This window comes from Canis lupus, chromosome 14 (genome assembly GCF_048164855.1).
Source record: "Canis lupus baileyi chromosome 14, mCanLup2.hap1, whole genome shotgun sequence".
Taxonomy (NCBI): Eukaryota; Metazoa; Chordata; class Mammalia; order Carnivora; family Canidae; genus Canis; species Canis lupus.
This window is the reverse complement of record NC_132851.1, coordinates 26,105,052-26,125,781: the sequence shown is the minus strand read 5'-3', so window position 1 is coordinate 26,125,781 and position 20,730 is coordinate 26,105,052. Positions and strand designations below refer to the sequence as shown.

General features: G+C 48.3%; 1 protein-coding gene and 1 long non-coding RNA gene across 6 annotated transcripts; one reads left to right on the top strand and one right to left on the bottom strand.

Moving 5' to 3' along the window:
* Positions 1 to 302: 302 nt before the first annotated feature.
* Positions 303 to 4,869, bottom strand: LOC140603399 (uncharacterized). Its single transcript, XR_012006374.1, has 3 exons — positions 4,608 to 4,869; positions 2,722 to 2,916; positions 303 to 1,976 (listed from the first exon to the last, which is right to left on the bottom strand). It is a non-coding gene; the product is annotated as an uncharacterized lncRNA (long non-coding RNA).
* Positions 4,870 to 14,262: 9,393 nt separating this feature from the next.
* LRATD2 (LRAT domain containing 2) lies at positions 14,263 to 20,110 on the top strand. Of its 5 annotated transcripts, none has more exons than XM_072774489.1 (2): positions 14,263 to 14,738; positions 15,275 to 20,110. In XM_072774489.1, exon 2 carries the CDS (start codon positions 15,372 to 15,374, stop codon positions 16,323 to 16,325), a length of 954 nt encoding a protein of 317 aa, XP_072630590.1. In that variant the 5' UTR covers positions 14,263 to 14,738; positions 15,275 to 15,371; the 3' UTR covers positions 16,326 to 20,110. The 5 variants fall into 5 exon arrangements, with proteins under 5 accessions (XP_072630590.1, XP_072630588.1, XP_072630589.1 ...); XM_072774487.1 differs by having other exon boundaries at positions 14,264 to 14,666; XM_072774488.1 differs by having other exon boundaries at positions 14,264 to 14,724.
* The last annotated feature ends 620 nt before the right edge of the window (positions 20,111 to 20,730 follow it).

The following is a 20,730-nucleotide window of genomic DNA, read 5'->3' as shown; positions in this document are numbered from 1 at the left end:
ATACATACATATACATACACATATACACACACATACACACACACACACATAAAATCTTGTTTTCCACAAAATGTAATGTATAATATACACTGTGTGCCCCAAGAATATGGAAATCATGGGCAGAGGGAGACTGATTAATAAGAGACCTTTATAATCTTCAAAGTCCTATATGGGGAAGCTGGAGAGTTTGTATGGTATCATCTGCAACATAGAAGAATCTTATTCTATGTCTCTTGTGTCTCTGGCTTCAGACAGACACTCTCTTTTTTTTTTTTAATTTTTTTATTTATTTATGATAGAGAGAGAGAGAGAGAGAGGCAGAGACACAGGCAGAGGGAGAAGCAGGCTCCATGCACCGGGAGCCCGATGTGGGATTCGATCCCGGGTCTCCAGGATCGCGCCCCGGGCCAAAGGCAGGCGCCAAACCGCTGCGCCACCCAGGGATCCCCTCTCTTGATGGCTGTATCCATGTGTGCATAAGTGTGCACATATGTGTGCCTTACTCTGCAAACACACAAACAGGACCATGCACATCTTTTGGGATCACTGTTCTCTATTACACTAGCTTGGTCACTCACCAGTCCTAGATTGGACTTCCAGGCCCTGGGATGAACTGCCTCTAGAAGGCTCTGTGCCACTGACTGGCTCCCTGTTCACTTTTTTCACACTGGCGAAACAACATCCAGTTTACTGGGGACTCACACTTGACATCACCCAGTCTGCCTGACTGCACACCTCCTCCTCCTGCGCTCCGGACACCCACTGACAAGCAGCTGATGGGATCTTAATCGGTCTCTCCCCCTATTTTACAGATGGGAAAAATGGGACCCAGGCCCAGGCCCAGGGAAATCCCTAAAAAACATGGATAGTGATATACCCTGGAATCAAGACTCTGAGATCAGCTTGGGCAAAGAAAGGTTGGTTGCCTAATAGTAGTGAGTTCTAATCCTGGCTTCACTACATGAGACCTGTGTTTTCTTGCTTCTAGAACCTCCAGTGGAAGATTTGTAAGTGAGATAATAATAATTAGATATAGAATCATTAGGATTATAAAACAAATATATGGAAAACACTAAACACTATATACTACAGAATCATAATTTTCCAAATTTTAGGCTTTGACATTTCTTAGGGGTTCACCCTCCGAGCTCTAGCTTGCTTTCTTATTTCTGTAAGCATTATTCAAATATATAGAGTAACTCCTGCATGTGGGATACAAAGATGATCAAGACAGTAAGTACCTTTGTCCTCGAGAAGTAGAAGGGGTGGCAGAGACAGCCAGCTAGTTCCTGCAGCTTAGTGAAGGCTTCTTTCCATGGAGGTGTGATGAGGAAAGCTAGGAACACAGGACACTTATCTACCTGCCATTGACAGCATAAAGGGCAGAGCCAGTGCTTTTGTGTGTCTGCTGGACCAAGACCAAGTGTGGTGTGAAATGGGAACATCTATTTCCAGCCATATTTCCTCAACCATGCCCACAGATCCCACAGAGCTATTCAATGCCACCCCAGCATCTCTCAGGGATTTTCCAAATACTATAGCCAGCATTGTGGCCACTTTCATTTCTGGGCTTCCAGATGCACAGAAATAGAAGAGTCTCCTTTCTCTGCAACCAGCATGTCCTTCCACCTTCCACACTTAGGCCCCAGCATGACCTCTAGATGAAGTCTCTAGAGAAATAAACCTCTCAGGATAATTTGTCAAGGACGCAGTTCGGCAGCAGGGCAGGGAATCTTTCCTGACTTCTGCAGATAGGAGCTTACATCACAGCATGAAATTTGTTTGCCCTTATCTTAGCACACAAGAACAAATTATCCCACCCTTGTTATAAATCCAGCAGCCCTGCATCTGTGAGCAGGTTTCCATGTAAATCTCCAGCAAACGCTACTCGGCTGACTGTTCATTTTGTTTGCTGCCTTTTCCTGGCCCCGGCTCATGGAACAGTTCGTCTCACCAGTGGACACGCTGGTTTTCATCTGTAGAGATAACAGGAGAAAGAAAGAGAGCATCCAAGAGTCACAGCTGCCCCAGAAACCCCACCACCCGCAGCAGAGCGTGTATCCCCTCTCCTGGCTGAACTGTGGTGGCTCCATGGGCCAGAAAGATCCACCAAGCCACAGTGAGATCTGCTCTCAACAACTTGGGAGGCCAAAACTTACCAGCCTGTAGGGCCCCCTTGCAAACTCGCTCTGTTTGGGATGGTTAGTAAGAACAGGTGGTCCTCAGTGGGGTGAGGAAGCTGTCCCAATGGGCTTTAAAAGGCCTCAGCAGCCATTTAAATCATGTGAGTCCAGCAGGGAAAGGGGAGCCCTCCATGCAGCTAACAGATCACATGACCATCAAAGGAACCATCCTTGGCCTGAATGCCTAGACCTCAAAGACAATAGGATGGCTTAGGACCCCCCCCCCAAATTTTTTTTAATCATTAACAATCACAATAGCTATAGTGCAGGACTCCATGGGGTTCGGGGCTGGGTGCCCTTGAGTGTAATCTTCTGGCCTTAGCCCCCTGGATAGATCACCTGGCAGTGCTCACAGTAGCCCAGAGGTGGGGGTGGGGGTGGGGGGATGGCCTCGTTGTGAAAACTAGAGACTGGAAGCATAGAAAGGTTGAGATGGGTCACACAGAAGAGATAAGAGCTTGATTAAAACAGGTGGTCAGACTTCAGAGCCTATGTTCTAAGACAGTGCTTCCTATGCACTAAGATGCCCCAGAATCACCTGGTGACCTTGCTCCCATGCAGATTCTGATGCAGCAGGTGGAAGCAGGGTCCAAGATCCTGCATAGCCAACAAGCTCAGCTCCCAGGTGAGGCCAATGCTGCCCAGTCAGACCACACCTGGAGGAGGGGCCATCTGACGCAGGGCTATGTAGTGGAATGGGAGCCCCTCTGTCCATCCATCTACTCTTCATTACCTGTCCATAGAGAAAGCAGAACAAAAACTAGGAGCAAGCCGGTGGAAATTTTATGACTATTTGACAGGTTATCATATCTGCTAAGTCTAGTACCGAAGGTATGGCTTGTTTGTCACTTTATTTTTGACTTCATCCTCTAGTAATTTCTATCTATGTTATTTGACAAAGGAGCACAAAAAGTTAGAAATTAGAAACCAAACCAGGAAACCAAACCAACAGACTTGTCCTTTCCCATGGATACTTTGGAAATCACTTCTTGAAATTACTACCCTGTACTGATTCCCTAATAGACGGAGGAGTCTAGGGCCATGGGGTGTATGTGTGTCTGTCCCTTTCTACAGGGAATTCCACTTCCTATTAGGCTCCATTTTCTTGTGGTTTGGGGGCAGTCCTGGTATATGTAGCCCCCATATGCAGAGGAAAACTGCCATTCATAAAAGCCTCAAGTAATGTGAATTCTGTTCTGTCCCTTCCTGGTTTTGGAACCTATGCCAAGTCACTCAGCCTCTCTGAGGGTCCTTTGCTTCTTCTGTAGCATAAAGCCCACCCTCTGGGTGGCAACAAGGGATAAAATGCTGTAATGCATGCACAACATCTGGAACCGATCACTAGCAATCAATAAAGAGCAGGAACAATCATTATTAGGGGGAGAAAAAAGCTGCAAGAAATAAATTCATATCAGGCATCCTTTGACTCCATCAGCATTTTTGAGAAAATGCTCCTGACACTTTGCTAGGCACTGGGAAGGCAAGATGCTACATTTCTCTCAGCAAAATTAATTTATTTTCAACTTAGAACATTTGGTGCCCAATTTCTCACAAAAGTCTCCAACGACACTGAAATTTTAATCCTAACCGCTAGGCAAGAACAGCGCCCCAAGGCACTGCAAGATGTCTGATCATCAAGCAAAAATGTAATTATTTCCATTCTGCTGCAGAAACTTAGGCAGGTAGGTGAACTAACACAGTTTCGAAAGATTTTCAATAACAAGGAAGGAAACAAGGCAGGTTTTATTTAACCTTCAGTTAAGCAGAAATCCAGCTAACTAGAAGATGGTCAAGGTGGAGTGTTCCTAGTTAATGGTTGTTAGAGTCTGCTGGTAACTCATTTACATAACGACCTAGGAGGCCAGAAACCCCAAGGTTTGTGGACAATGGAAGGAAAGGAGCTGAGTACAGTCTTGGTAAATGTTGATCTAGTCCCTGACAGTTTGGGGCAGGAATTTGTAAATCCCTAGGTGAGGGAAATTTGCCAGGTGGGAGCTGGAATCTTTCTGACCTTGCCAAAATGGCAGCCTTCTTCATGCTCAGGTTTGGTGTCGTGTTTAAGTGCCTGCCGGGACGTAGTGATTCGGTACAGCACACTGAAATCCAATTTATTTATCATCGTTGGCATGTCCCCAGAGCTCTAATGACTCAGACCCTCCCACAGTAATATATTCATTTATCAAATTAGTCAGGGTCCTCAGGTTGTTTCTTTTTCCCTCTCCCTGGGCTCTGCTGATATAGAAAGTTCAGGTTCCTTTTCCCAATGGGGCCATCTTCTATCAGTCTGTTATTGCAGTCAGTGTGGCTGTGCTAAAGTCTAAGACACCGATCTGAAACCCTTGAGCTAGCTGCTCTGGTTGAAGCACACCCCACTTAGAGGAGGAGAAGGAGATAAAAACAGTCAATGGCTACATTTTGGCTTACCAAGAAGCTCCTTCCTGTTGTTGTTGGTCACATTGGTGTGGAAAAATAGTTGCTGGGGCACCGGGGTCCCCTGTCCAGTAGGGCCTGCATTCAGACCTGGCTGGGTCCATATCCTGTTGGTTGGCTGGTTTGCCACTTTAGATGGTTCACCTTCCCCAGCTATAAAATGGGTATTAGAATCATAAGAGAACTTGTTCTGGGAGGTTATGAGAAGGGTTAACCAGGTAATGATTACAAATAGCACAGAACCTGGCACAGAATGAAGTCTCCTGCTATCTCAGAGACAAGACCTCATCTTTCCGCTGGTTCACTGTGAAGAGCAGCATAATCTGTTACCCCAAAAGGTGTCAGTTTAGCGCAAGGTGGAAGGCAACTGAAAAGAAGCAGATATAAGCAATGCTTTGCCCTCCCCCTCTGTCTTCAGGCAAATTCCCCTTGTTAAGGTGTCGCTCTTTCTCCACTTCCTGTACCATTGGAGACAAGATGGCACAGAGAAAATTTCCATTAGTTTACTATTAGTTTCCCCATATATTTGCCTTCCCACAATTTGCTTTACCTAGAAGTTCAAAGTCCTTTGTCTTGTCACTTCTCTACAAAATTACTATACTTTGCTAAGATACTATATAAGCCCAAGTTCCAAACACCCTTTTGATCTACGCCTCACAGAGTGCTCCCACGTATATGTGTGATGCACACGTTAATAAGCTTTTATTTGTTTTTCTCTTGTTAATCTGTCATTTGCTAGTCTAATTTAAGGACCCCAGCCAATGAACCTAAGACAGAGCAAAATTATTCGCTTACTCCCCTACAATAGCTATGGACAGAGTGATTATAGCTTCTCCAATTTGCAAAAGCTCGGTAAACATAGCTTATATACTTATCCTTTTGGCTCAGACTCTAAATATCCTTTGTCTGGCATCCCCAACGCTGCGCCACCGGGGCTGCCCTGCTTTTAGGACTCTTAAGACAAAGGCTTAATTCTATGCATTCATTAACCCATTACTTTAAAAAGTGCTAACTGAATATTTCCTAAGCTGTTTTGTAGATGCTAGTTAGTTGATGTGATGGAGCCATGAGCATCCAGAGGGTGAGGGGCAGGTTTTGGTTCCTTTGCATAGCAAGTGGAGGATGGATGGATGGCATAAAGTAGGCCAGGATTCCTGGAATGGGACTGGCAGGCACAGCAGCCGACCCTCATGCACAGTGGTACACATTCAGCCCTGGCCACAGAGTCCAGGGCAGGGCTAGCTCACAGGTAAGTCCTCCCCACGTAGAGGGAGAACCCCATCCCATCCTTCGCTCCTGCAGTCTCATCAGTTAACTCATCAACTCCTGATGCCATGAGCTTTAGCAAAGTCCTTTCTTGACATCTGTTCCCCTTAATAGGCCCTTATTGTCATCCTTTTTCTTTTTCTTTTCTATTTCTCTCCCTTGACCCACTTTACTCCTTCAGCTTTTTCAGGGTTCCACTTCACACGTTCGCTTTGCAAACCGAACACATTCTTGCAACTCAAAATCATTTTTTGAAGAAATGCTTCTCCTGAGCTATGAAAAATGAGAATATAAAGCTAATCGAAAGAGGGGTTTATTTACTCAATGCATAATTGTTAAGCATCAACCGTGTGTCGGACACTTTACTGGATAATAAGAGTGCAATGGTGACACATCAGTCTGGGCTCCTTGAGACACAGGCAATGATAAAAGAAGCAAATACAATCATTATTGTAGTAAGTGTTACTAGGAAACAAATGGGCTGAGGAAGGGTGAGGTGGGTAATAAGGTAGTTGGCAAAACCCTCTCTAAGGACTTGACCTAATTGGAGACATTAAGAATACAAAGGATTAGGGCACTGGGTGGCTTAGTCAGTTAAGGGGCTGCCTTTGGCTGGGGTCATGACCACAGGTGCTGGGATCAAGCCCTACATCTGGCTCTCTGCTCAGCGGGGGAGCCTGCTTCTCCCTACCTCCCTGCCTGCCACTCTGCCTGCTTGTGCTCTCTCTAATACATAAATAAAATCTTTTTTTTTTTTTTTAAGAAGCATACAAAGGATTTAGCTTTATGAAGAGTGGAAGTCCAGGACATTCCAGGCCCAGGGATTGGACATGTCAAGGTCTGAGGTAATCACAAGCGTGATGTGGACAGGAAACCAAGGACTGATGTGGCTGGGCCATACAGAGGGGGCAAATGGGGAGACATGAGGCCAGAAGGATGGTGAGGAGTCAGATTCATGAGTGAATGCAAAGACAGAAGGGATGTGAAGTATGAAGACAAAGGAACTCAGCCATATTGGTTACCGTCTGCGGCAGTTGGGTGGCCGGAGGTTACCCCTACTGTGTGACACTCTCTTGTGACACATCACTCTTATGACTCTTGACTCCAAAAATCACTAGCTATGTTGTCATAGGTAAGATGCTTGAGGATATTGATAACAGTGCCTAGCTCGTTAGGTGAGGCTTAGATGAGTAAATACACATAAAGCTCTTAGGATGGTGTTATTTATAGTAAGCACTTCACAGATGTTAGCTGCTAGTATCTTATTTATTACCACTTCCGTGAATTCTTCATCATCTGAAGTATAATCCTTAAGCTCAAATGCTCAGAAACCCAACTCAGCCAACCCATAGAAAGTATATAGACTTAGCCTACACAGTCTGAGGCATGAAGCCAGTCCCCCACCTCTCTTACTGATTGACAAAAAGAAATATAATTATTAGGTCAATCTGTACTGTTTCTAAGCATGTCTCCCCAAACGCCTCTCAGAAAGTTACTTAGTTGGTAGGGAATAGAACATGCTCGATAATGTTAATGGTGGGTGTCCCAACTCTGTAAAATCATCTTTTAACCCAAGAGATCTAAGATATTACAATTTCAGTGTGTAATCACTTGGAAAAAAATTAGTAAGATATTTTACTCTTTTGTACCATATTATAAAATCGGTGTGCATTTTACATTTACAACACATTTCACTTCAGACCAGTTACATTTCAGGTACTCAACAGCCACATATGACTAGTGGCTACCATGTTGAACAGGGCAGAGCTATAATTTCCTGGTGAAACTTAGCTGTATTAACCTGGCTTCAACTTCTTAACCGCTCTAAAGATTCAACTGTCTAGGATAGTACCTGGAACACTACAGGCACTTAGGGAATTTTCAAAGTAATCTTTAAATTAAGAATAACCCGAATATGTGTCAAACACTGTTCTAGCAACTAGGGATACCTCAGTGAACAAAACAAGAATCTCTGACTTCATAGAGCTTATACCGAATTAGGAAAGGTAATAAACAAAATCATATAGAAATTAAAATAGAATCCTAAAAGGTGATAAGTGAGTTAAATAAGTGATAGAGAAACTGAGCAGGAAAGAAGAGTAAGGAATATGTATGGGAGGACATTTGGAATTTTAAATAGGGTTGCCCAGGGAAGGCTCACCAGAAAGCTGTCATCTGAGTCAAGACTTAGCACACCATGAAGTTGTCTGGTGGAAAAGTTTTCCAGGCAGAAGGAACAGCAAATGTTAAGGCTGTGAGAGAAAGGCATAGCCACCATGGCGGGGAGGAACAGCCAGGGGCCGGTGTGTCTGGAAGTGTGAGCGAGGGGGTGTCAGAGAGGTAAGGTGGAAGACAGGCCAGGGCTTTAGGGCCTATTTTAGGGATTCTGGCCCTTCCCCATGAAAGAGGGGGAGTCACAGGAAGTTTCTGACCAAAAGGGCGACCTGGTTTGACTCACGGTCTCATGGGATTGCTAGGAGCTGCTGGGTTGTGAACAGACTATAGTGGGTTAAGAGCCCCATGGGCTTCCTTTGGCCCTAGGCCTGGAAGTGGCTTGGGCAAAGAGACATAAATTGACCAACCAGATTTGTTGAGCCCTACGCCCCAAATCCTCAGTAGGTGGCTCTTCTAATCTGTCCTGCAGAAAGCCATGCTGAACAAATGCTGTCTTCCTCTCTCATGTCAGCTCTTCTTCCCTGGAAGCATGAAGAATGCCCAAGGAAAGAAAAGGAGGTTGGATTTGCTGTGTTGAAGCTTTTCTCATTATTGACAGCCTTGTCTCCTCTCTAAATATCTCATCCTCCCCTTTTTTGCACAAGAAGTGCAAAATAAGATTCTTAGAATTTAGACTTTTTTTGAAATCTCTACATTTGGATTTGCAGATATGCCAATATTTGGATTTATAGAGCTGTAATTTAAGCCGGTCTCTCCCCTGGAACCGCCTGGTGAAATGCATCTTTCATGAGGCTTCTGCAGGAGCCCAGCTACAAGCTCAGACTCCGGAGCACAAATCAAACTCTCCGGTTCAACATCAACAGTATGTTGTCAGGGGCCTCCCCAAACAGCAAGGATCTGGAAGGGACAGGCCTCGGTGTTTTCCCACTAGTGAGTCCTCTTCTAGAAAAGGATTAAAAGCTTCCTCACAGTTTAGCCAAAGGATGAATGCATGGAAAACTAATGGATTTGTGTGGGCGGCATAGCCCCAGACCCCTTCTCAGGGCATCTCCTCTTCATGCCTACCCGCAGGGCAGCCTAGCTCTGGCCCAGCCTGCTTGAGAGAGACTGCTCTGGTTATCTGAGGCCCAAAGCAAGCAGAATGCAGAAGCTGAGGAAAAGGATGCCACTCTTCATCCTCGGTGATTCCTTCCTTAATCTGAAGGTCAAGGAATAATTCAATTAAAGTATAAAACTCTGTATGCAGGTTTTAAAGCCTAAGATAGCCAGGCTGAGAGGGTGTGAAGAACAGCTGGCAGGGCACAGCTCTCAGAGGGGACAGAGGCCCAGCCCTCACCTCCTGTGGAAGCATCCTATTAAAAACGGAGAAAGAAAAAAGAATAAATGCCAAAAGCAGGCTATTGTTGTCTTTTTTTATTGGATGGTCCTGCTTATGCAGTAGCTGCTGTGTCTATAACCTCATTTGGAAACGGGGGCCCTTTGTGAGAGTAGGTCTTGATGAAAACACGTGACTCGCCTTGCTCCCTTCTCCTATCCCTGCTCCACCCACCACACAACTCCATGAAAGCCCTTGGTTCAGGGAAGGCAATATCACGATGGGGAAGCACCCACATAGGGCAGCCAACTGTCCCAGTTTGCCTAGGACATGCTAAAATCAGGATAGTCCCAGACAAACCAGGTCAAGTTGGTCACTCTACATCTAGAAGACACAACCAGCTGCCTGGTCCTCGGACTGGCCAATGTCTACATGAACATATATGCTGGTGTTCCCGAGGCAGCTTGGTGCAGAGAGAAAAGCAGGCTTGGAACCAGCCAGATTTGGATTTGAATCCAGCTTCTCTCACTTACAGTCAGCAAGATTCATATCCCTGGGGCTTTGGGTGCTTATCTGGGAAATGTTAAAAACAGGATTGGCATGGAAATTTAGTGAGACCATGCCCACAGCAAATGGTTATCCTTTTCCTTCCCATATTAAAATCATCATCTGGCTCTTCCACGGTGTGTGAATAATGCCTGGCATCTCCACAGTCTTTAGGGTTTACAAGATGCCTCCACAGAAACTGTCTCATCAGAGGATTCACAAGCGAGACCAGGAGTACCATCAGCCCTATTTTAGAGACCAGGAGAGGAGGCCAAACGGAGAAGAGAGGCTCCAAGGTCATGCATGTGGCAAACACAACACCGACCCATGTCATCTGTTTCCATTCTGCTACCGCTCACCTCCTATGGTTTCAACAAAACCCTGGTAGCAGGTAGCAGGCACAGGTAAGTCTGGGAGTTTCCTAATAGATGGAGGTGTGAGGAATCTGTTTTCCAGCAAATTCACTCAGCTATCTGCTGCCACGGGGAGGCCGGGGCCTAGCCCGGGGAACAGGCAAAGTTCCAGATTGCCTAATCAGATAATTCCGCCCTCGTGCTCCTGTTTTGTACATTCTTGGAGCAAGCCATTCAAACTACTACACCTGCAGAGTCAGGGCCTGTGCCTTGTCAGGTAGAAATGTCAATTCTCGATTATTCCCCACTGCTTTGGACAGGAATCCTGTGAGAGTGACTAACTGGCATTCAACACAGCTTGTTTCTATTGAGCGCCTCCGCCAAGGATGTGTGTGGGATGTGACACGTGGGTCACACCGGGCTGGGGGGGATGAAGCTACAGTGTGGCTGAGAATCCAAATCCAATGAACTGTGTCTTCAGTGAGCCATTGTTCTTGGGGACGGTGCGGTGCCTGCATGGCCTTCCTCCTTTGTTTGCAGGTTCCATTTGCATGGAATGCCTTCCGTTCTGCAACCTGGCATTGGACCTGACCTGCTTCCTCTCCTGGCCCTGAAGAGTCGTTTTCCGAGGGCCAGCCAGCTTGAAGACCTTCAAACCTCAAAGCTTCCTACCTTTCTGACTGTATGTCCTACACCAGCCCCAGCTCACTGTCTCCTTTCCTTTTCCTGAACATCCTAATCCCTTCCCACCTTAGTTGGGAATGTGGAGGCAATGCCAAGGCCAGCTCATTGGAGTGCCAACTCAAGTTTCCCTCCCTCAGAGTCCATCTCTGGCCATCTTATCCAAAGTAGGCCACCCATCCCACCCCCATCCTCTCTGCAGCCAGCCGATCCCATTACCCTATTTTGGTCTCATCATGGCCCTTATCTCTCTCAGAAATTCTTATCCATTGACTTATTTGTCACTTGCCTTCCTCCTATCGACATATAAATGCCATAAGAGAAAGGACTTTGTCTACTGTGTTCTTGGCGTTCTCTCTGGATTCCAGTAAAACCAGCAAAACTCAAGTATTTGTCAAATCTTAAAGAATGTGTTTATCTCTATTTAAAACAAAGTGGTTGTGAGCACAAGGCTTGAAGTCAAGGGGACCTGTGGGATCATCCCACTTGCCAGCTGGGAGAAGTCACCCAGCCTCTTTAAACTTAATAAAACAGAAAAATAGAATCAAGAGCTCACTAGTAGTTGCCATTATTAATCTACAGTTATGTCACCCTCACTAGTTCAACACACACCCCTGATGGCAGGCATTTTGACATTCACTTGTGCCCACATGCCTTGAAACTTCCCCTAGGCACTCCTACTTCCCCTTCCTTCAGAACATGCCATACTGTCCTAAGATGTCTACTTATTTCTCTGTCTCCTCCATGGGGACATGAATACCTCTAAGGCCCAGCATGCTGCCTGTTGAACTTATAGCATAAATGTGTGGTGTATAAGACAAGTAGGTACCTAGCAGTTCTTCCAGAAACATGTTTTGAATCAAGCTCTCTCTAGAAAAGACATTTTAAATACACGAATTAAAAAATAATACCAGATGGCAAATGATCACGTGCTGAATTATATATAATCAAGTGAAATGGCAGAGATGGCCAACACAGAGATTCCCCAGGCCAGCCAAGGAACTAAGGTAGTTGAGGTGGGTGGGATGGGATGGGGGCCAACTGGAGACTACATCTCATCTCCAAGGCAATGATCGCTTAGTTTTAGCTCTTTGTTGCCATTGTGGTAGAATGTGGGCCTGGTGGGCTCACACAGTTACCTTTTTCCAGCAAATCTGGAAATTTAAACATGAGATTTCCCAAGTCTCCAGATTGTTGACAGCTAATTTAAATTTACTAAACGATTATTTGAGATGAGCAAAGCACGTTTGGGAGCCCTTATATAACCTCTGACCAAGAGCCCCAGGTGGCTAGATGAAGGCTGGGCCCTAAACAGGAATTAGTGGAATAAGCTACACAGGAGGGAGACCATTAATGTGGCCAGGAATTCTGCTAAAGCATCCATCAAGCACTTACAGAGCACTTAACTAACTACGAAGCACTGGGTTATAAAAATGACTCAGAACCTGTTTCCCCTGAGACTTTCCAGTTGGTTTCAATTCAAGAAATATTGTTGAGCCATGATCACATACCTGGACACAGCTGCTCGAGACAGGGGGACAGGCACCTAGATGACTAGGTATTGTTTCCTACTTGTTAGATCTTTGTCCCAGAGTGCTGGCAGCACACTGTCATACTTCTGTGTCCTATGGATTCTCCTATTCCCAGCCAACCTACCCAGGACCAGCTGCGGCAAAGTGGTCTACCCTAGCAGAGGTTTCTCAGACTAACAGACATGGAATGACTGTCATTGACTCTGTGAGCTTAACTCCTCCTGGTAAAATGAGTACCTCCAGGAGCTCACATGGTGGTGACACCAAGTGTTCAGGTAACAGCAGCACCTCAGAACATGTGCCCGAGGCTGTTTAGAAAATATTGTAATTTTAATCTGCACAGCAGGCACACAGAAGTCTCTTTTTGGCGGAACTTGTACTGTGATCTTAGACTTGCTGAAGGACTAACTTCCATCACGGCCCTGCCAATATCGATTGTTCGGGCTCAAAAGGGCCTAAGTAGATTGATTTTTTTTTTTCCCTCTCTCTCACACTAAAAAGGATCGTAGTAGTGTTAGTATATTCCTGTTTCCACTGGTTGGTATGCATACTGAATTAATAATAGTGTTACCTGGAAAAATTTAGTTAAAACAAACAGTGATGGAAAACAGGGTAGAAGAGGTCTTAAATTGCATTCTTAATTCCACCACGAATGAGTCTGGTGTTCCAGTGAATGCCTAAGCCTATTTTTTTTTTTTTTTAAGACAAAGAACCCTTTGGTAACCTGCATCTCAGACAAGGGACAAAAATGAAAGGAAAAACAAAACACATACAAGCAAATGCAAAAGACAAAAAGCAAAATCAGCATGGAGGGAACAAGTGTCCCCTTGTGGTGGAGGTTAAGAGGCAATCCTCCTCTTCGGTCACTTCCTTCCGTAAGTCAGCAAGAAGGAAATAGATCCACCAGGGGCCTCTGCTAATTTGTTCTTAATTTAAGGACAATTAGACAATTCCTAGATCCCCCATCCCCAGGGAAAACGACAAGCGCAAATGGTTTTTCTGAGCAAATGCTTTTCGTAACCCACCGGATGACTCGGTCACTCTGCAAACAACAAGAGGTTATGAAATCTACTTTGTGCCACCTTCCAGGGACAGCTTACAAACAGAGGGCAGGGCTTGGGAGCAAAGCCAGCCACTCCCTCTTCGTTCAGTTTTATGGGGCTTCCTTTCTGTGAACTTTTTTTTTTTGCCTTCCTGAAAGTTTCACAGCACGCGTTCTAGAAACACCTCTAAACTGAAACGCTTCCCCAGCTGTCCCAGTAAAAAAAAAGAAAAGAAAAGAAAAGAAAGAAAAAAAATCCTTTTCTCAATGACCTTGGGCAAGAAATACATTCCAGGAAAGGAAATCCAGAAGCCAACGCCTGTTTACTAGCCCATGACTATTGCTCCCGTCTCCAGGTCTCTGGGAACGAGGCGGAGAGGGAACAGGACAGACACCCAAACTCTCAGTCCCTCTGTCCTCTCTGCGCTGGCAGGTGGCGCAGGTCCTTCCAATCGCTTTCGAAAGCCGCCAGCTCGGAAGAGCGCGAGCTGAGCAAGCAGCGCAGCCCCGCCCGGCGAGCCCCTGCTCTAGGAAGCAGCCGGGATCCCCCGTGGCCAGTGTAGACCCCGCGATCCGAGGTGTCAGCCCGCCAAGCGAGTACCTGCCAGCTGGGTTTGAACGGGCTCGGGCGCGGGGGCGGGGCGGGGGCGGGGCCTGGGCGGAGCCCCGCGGCCGGGGGCGGGGCGGGGGCGGGGCGGGGGCGGGGCCCCCGGAGGCTCCGCGCCGTGTGGGAGAGACCCGGGCTCCGGGAGCAGGCGTCTGTCTCTTTAAGCGCCAGGGGCTGCTGCGCTCCCGCCCGGGGAGCCCGGAGCCGGATCTACAATCCCGTCCCTCCCGCTCCGGCGCTTGTTGCTCGCCGGGTCCGGGCTGGGGCTGCCGCCGCCGGGCAGCGAGGCTCCTTCCTTCGCCGGCTGCTCGCGCGCCGCCTCCCCCGGGCGCAGGCTGGGGGGCAGCAGCAGCCCCAGCAGGAGGGAGGGGTGCGGCGCACGCGGCCGTCGCTTCCCATCCTCAGGGCTCGGGGCGCCCCGTAGCCGCGGGGGCCAGACATGCGTCGCTCCCCCCTGCCCAGCGTCGCCGCCGCCCGCGCCCGGAGAGGACGGATTGCGGATCCCACACCTGCAAACTCACCCTAGAAGTCTCAAGGTGCGGCTGGGAGGAGGGGTGGGGGGGTCGGTTCCCCAAGGCCGCCTCCTCTCCGCGGGTGAGTTTTCGCAGGTAACCCGAGCCTGCGGGCGGGCGGGCGCGCGGGGGAGGGGCGGCCGAGACGGGAGGCGAAAGCGCCGCAGGTGAGCCAGGTAGGGTGGCTCACCGGCCCCGGCCGAGCTGCGGGATCCTCGCCGGTTTCCCCGGAGATGGAGGCGTGAGGGGGCTGGGGGGGGGCCGCCTTAGGGGCTAAGTTAGGGCCCTGGGGTGGAAGGAGGGTTAAGGAAAGGGGGACTGGAGCAAAGTTTCTCTTCTTCACCCCTCCTGCCTGGGCTTGGCAGGTAGGGCGCCGGCGGAAGCCGTACGAGCTGCTGATGCAATGGGCTTTGCCTGACCGAGGTGAAGTGCTGGGGGCGGGGGAGGGCCCCAGTTGCCGGCGTCCTGGGACCGTGACCCTAGAGGTGGAGAATCGAGGCAAGGCTCGGCGCATCCGAGCCTCCCCGTAAAATGGCTCCAGGTGCTCAGCCCCGAGCCCTTCTCCCTTGTGTCAACGAGTTCGTCCTTTCCGTGGAGGGGCTTCTACATGCCTTGCCTTCCTCTCCCAACAGGTGGTCTCGGCCCCTGTCCGGGGGACCCGTGCCGATGACCCAGGTGGTGCTTTCGCTTTCTGCCCCCTCGGCCGTGTGAGCGCGTATCCGCAGCGTGATGGGTAACCAGGTGGAGAAACTGACCCACCTAAGTTACAAGGAAGTTCCCACGGCCGACCCGACCGGCGTGGACCGGGACGACGGGCCGCGCATCGGGGTCTCCTACATCTTCTCCAACGACGACGAGGACGTGGAGCCGCAGCCGCCGCCCCAGGGGCCGGATGGTGGCGGCGGCGGCGGCGGCGGCGACGGCTTGCCCGATGGTGGCGACGGGCCGCCGCCGCCGCCGCCGCAGCCCTACGACCCGCGGCTGCACGAGGTGGAGTGTTCCGTGTTCTACCGCGACGAGTGCATCTACCAGAAGAGCTTCGCGCCCGGCTCGGCGGCGCTCAGCACCTACACGCCCGAGAACCTGCTCAACAAGTGCAAGCCTGGCGACCTGGTGGAGTTCGTGTCGCAGGCGCAGTACCCGCACTGGGCCGTGTACGTGGGCAACTTCCAGGTGGTGCACCTGCACCGGCTGGAGGTGAGCAACAGCTTCCTGACGGACGCGAGCCAGGGCCGGCGCGGCCGCGTGGTGAACGACCTGTACCGCTACAAGCCGCTGAGCCCCGGCGCCGTGGTGCGCAACGCGCTGGCTCACGTGGGCGCCAAGGAGCGCGAGCTGAGCTGGCGCAACTCGGAGAGCTTCGCCGCCTGGTGCCGCTACGGCAAGCGCGAGTTCAAGATCGGCGGCGAGCTGCGCATCGGCAAGCAGCCCTACCGGCTGCAGATCCAGCTCTCGGCGCAGCGCAGCCACACGCTCGAGTTCCAGAGCCTGGAGGACCTGATCATGGAGAAGCGGCGCAACGACCAGATCGGGCGCGCGGCCGTGCTGCAGGAGCTGGCCATGCACCTGCACCCGGCGGAGCCGGACGAGGGCGACAGCGACGCGGCGCGGACTACGCCGCCTCCCGGGCGCCCCCCTGCGCCCGGCGGGGAGGACGAGGCCCGGGAGGCGGCGGTGCACTGAGCGGCCGAGCTGGGTGCCGAGCCCCTGGGCGGGAGCCCTTTGCAGCCGCAGCAGCAGCAGCAGCAGCAGCAGCAGCAGCAGCAGCTGCCGCCCCCCCTCCCTCCTCTCGCTCCCTCCTCCAGCACCTTCCGGGCCCCATCTGGGCTCCTGGGCCATTTGGAGAAAAGGAGAGTTGGCGAAATGCGCAGCCAGCTGTGGCTTGAGCTCGTTCTCTTGGATGGAGGAGCAGCAGGAGGGAGCACGTAGGCGCCCTTTAGCCGGGGCACTTCCTGCCCGCCCGCTGGATCTGGCTCCCTTCAGGAGCTGGGCCGAAAGGTGGACTTGCCCGACGCTTCATCCTTGCCGGACCTGGGTCCAGACTCGACCCTTCTGAAGCACTCGGGGGAGGAGGAAAGTTCAGAGGACTGGTGCCTGCCGTTGCCTCCTCCTCCCCCCCGGGCTTGGAGGGGGCCCTGTACTGAAGCCTGAGCAGGTTTGTGGCGGCGCCCAGCTGGCAGAGAGCCAAGCTGCAGATAGGCGCACCCCCACCTCCACCCCGGGGTGTGTGTTTTGGGGGGGATGTGGGAGGCTGGGGTGATTTACTTTTGGGGGATTCCTGGGGTTGAAGGCTGGAGAGTCCAGGCCCAGGTCTGGGAGCAGCAGGCCACAACCAGAGCAGCCCCCCTGTGAAGTGTGATGAATAGTTTAGTGAACTTGGGCTACAAGACAAAGACTTTGCTACCTCCCTCCCCCCCCCCCCCCCCAAGTAATTCATCTTCTGGAGCTGGCTTCTACTGGAGTCTCCTGCTCCCTCCAAGTAAATCATTGTCACGGGCCAGCTTGGGGAAGGATTCAATTATGGTTCTGTTTTGCCGCCTTTGTTTCTCGCCTGCTGTTGTAGGCACTTAGAGCCACGTTGTCATCAAAGGAGGGAATAGCCCTTTGTGTCTCTAATCTAATTAAACCTGCATGGTTGTGTTCATCCGCAGGTCACACAGAGGGTTGGCCGGTGCCACCCCATAAAGTATCCACTACAGAAGTAGTCAAATGGGGTTGCCCTGGCAGGAATCCCATCTCCCACTCATCATCTGATCCCCTTCCTCAACAGTGAAGATAACCCTTTTTTAAACTCTTAAGGCTTTGGTGGTGGGCCTGTGATTTGATTTGATTTGGGTTTTTTTGTTTTGTTTTTTATTTTTGCCTCTTGGCTGTCCCATCCCCCTCACTCACTTTTGTTCTGCAGGTGATAAAATCTTAGGCTTGAGGTCTATTCAGTGATGAGGTGTTTGTTTTGCTAGCCACACCTGATGCAATTTAATCAAGATGCAAAGTCTTATTGTGTTGCAGCAGTCTCTTTGTTCCTTGGAGAACCCCCCCCCCTTTCAGAGCGCTCCTGCAATTGAGAGGGGTGACAGCCATCACAAATTAAATGCCACCTGGTGTAGTCAGCACTGAATCTGGTGACAGTCCTAAGGCACAGGTTGGTGGCTGTGAGATCTGTCGGCACCAGTCTGGCCTGTACTCTGAATCTGCCGCTGATCCTGTTTGCTATACTGTGGGGCCTCTAGAAATTTTTACAACCCATCTCTTGTATTCATGAGAGCTCTGGCATGATGTGTGCCCTTGATTTAACGGTGCTGCTGTGCCGCAGATTGGCATTGCTAATGCTGTCTCAAAAGTTGAGTGAAGTTTTCCTTTCCCTTGGGAGTCATTTGAGATGACACCGAACAAGTCATTTTCTGAACAAATTCTTACAGTAGGAGTGGAATCCTATTTGAGCGTCCTAAAAAGCTGTGGCCATGTTTGGGCCTTCTCCCTGGGGATTTCTAAGTCACAGCAACAAGACTTGAAGGATTTCTTTGTATACTTTTTTTTCAAACCTGGAAGTTGATGCCATAATCTTTAAAAAGCCTAGACCGTCGTCGCACCTCAATATGAAATAATTGTGGGGGCATTAGCTATGTTCCCTGTTCTCACAAGGATCACCAAACAGGTCCTGTCACATTGCTAAAGATGAACCACACTCAGAGCCCTAGTCTGGGACCTTGGAGAAATGTCAGTCGCCTGGGGGAAATGTAGCTCTAGTTTCCATGTGAAATAATCTCCCAGCTTCATGTTTATATTCTCTTGTTCGTGGCAAAGCCAAGCAAGGTAAAGGACATTTAGGAGAACCTCCCACATCTAACAGATTTGGATTTTCTTTTACACTTAACGTGGTGGTTGAAAGACCAGCGTGCAGACACCAAGAGGGGAGAAGAACAGAACAGCAGAGTCTAGTAGCTCTGGGCTGGCTAGCCAGCCAGCTTTTCCACTTCCCTATCTGTGTGTCTGCCTCCTTGGCCCTCAATTGGAAAGTGAATGTCATTAGTCACACGGAGGTACAGCAGTGTCTGTCGTTACAAAGGAACTGCTTTTTGTGGGAAGTCTCCACTTGAAGAACTCTTGTAAAATCCGCACCCATAAACAGTAGCATTCTGCTTCTAGAGAAGAGGTGGGGGGGGTTTTGTTTTGTTTTTTTGAAAATGAGCTAGAAGAGGAAAGCCATCTCCTTTCCAATGTAATGCAAGCGTTTTTTTTTACTGGCTACCAGAGATGTGAAGTCTGGAACATGAAGAATGATTCCGTTGGAAGTTTCCTTAGGGTTCCCTAGAGCTCTAAAGTAAAGCAACAATCAACCAATGAAGGCTCCAAGAAAGGGGACTTCGTCAACTTCCCCTCTTTCCTCAAGGTGGCAGTGTTGTGGATAAGTGAGTTTTTAAATGTCCAGGCTATGGCTACATCTGGCACTTTAAAAAAGTGAATATATTTAATAATTTTTGTTTCTCCTTGGGAATAAGACTTTAAAACTCTTTTGTACTGTGAATTACGTATGTTCTTTGAAAGAAAGAAATATCGATTCTAATGTTCTTCAGAAGTTGTGGCAGGGATAAGCAGGACCCCGGACTGGAACATATCCTAAAAGTAATGAAACAAATTCTATTTTCTTATCTGAGCAAATATTTTATTGAGACTGCTCATGTATGTCAAAGGAGCCCACAACGTCAGCGACACCATTTTTTGTATTGAAAGAACTCCTACTTTTTGTAGCTTTTATTCCACATGTGATTGAAAATGACTTTATAGCACTAAAATGCCTAGCAGAAGACTTGACACCAGACCTTTAAGGAAATCTTTAGTTTTTATGAAAAATGACACTTCAGTGGTTAAACTTCTCGTGTCTTCGGTGTTTCTGGCCCTAAGAGCACCACTAGACAGCACCACAACCACATGGAAACATATTTTTGGAAGCAAAACTTTAATTTTGTACCACATATGCTATGGAGAGTTAAGAAAAATTAATGACTACTTGTTTTCTATTTTTTTTCCTAACAAAATCGAATCCACTGTGTCGAAGACTCTTGATATTATGTGATCGTCTAACCATTTTTTAAAATAAATTAGAATAAAATCTGTGATCATGGTCATCGAATGGTTTTGTTTGGAAAGTTACATTTGTGAGATTTTTTTTTTTTTTAAGTCATGGTAACTACAAACTTGACTGGTTATTCACATTTTCACTATGTTTTGTTCTTAGCTGTAATTCTTGTGCCCCATGGAGAATTACATTTACTAACATGGTAAATTCTATGTGTATTTTATTTCCTAGTGAATTGTGTAAACTATTTTTGTTGAAGATTGTATGTTAAATCAATGTTATGTTCTCATACCACTTCTTGAGAAGGAGGTTCCGATTTGAAATTGTATCATTTCCTTCAAAATGAAGGGCAGTGTTTAGTTAAAATAAAAGATCGATGACATCTTTTGAACCACTTCCTCTTCACTGTCTTATTAAAATGAAATCTATCAAGTCCTTTTGAAAAACGCTATAAAGGTTTCCAATAAACCATTCATTAGTGTTAACTGAATTTATAATTTTTTCCCCACTTGTATACCTCTTTCTGCTATGTGTGGTTCAAATATCAAGCTGCAGTTTTTTCTGAGGATATTCATCTTTACATTGCTCAGTAAACATTTTGATGAATTCATTTAGTGACAAAGCCCTCCCTGCATTTGCTCTGTGAGAATTAATCACCCATTGCTTCTAGGCTATCAGTGTTCGTGAAAAATGTCTCATAAACATAAATTTTCAGTGCACATTGATTTTCAGAATCAATGCAAACATTGCTGATCACCACACTCCCATATTGGAATGTATACTGGGGCGTTTTGGTATTAAGATCAGTTGCATCTTGGGTGGTTTCAGTTTCAGACAAAGGGAATCTGTTCACTGGGTAATTGAATTACAGAAAACAGACAAATGTGACCACATGGCACCGTTGGCATCATAAGGGATGCAGATGCCAGCAGTTGATAAGAGAGGCAGATGTGGCATCTGGGACTGGTGTGTGGGAGGCCACGAGCACTGCTTAGGCCAGCACCTGAAGCT

Coding starts and splice junctions, on each gene's coding strand:
- LRATD2 (XM_072774489.1), top strand. CDS start 15,372: ATGGGTAACCAGGTGGAGAAACTGACCCACCTAAGTTACAAGGAAGTT.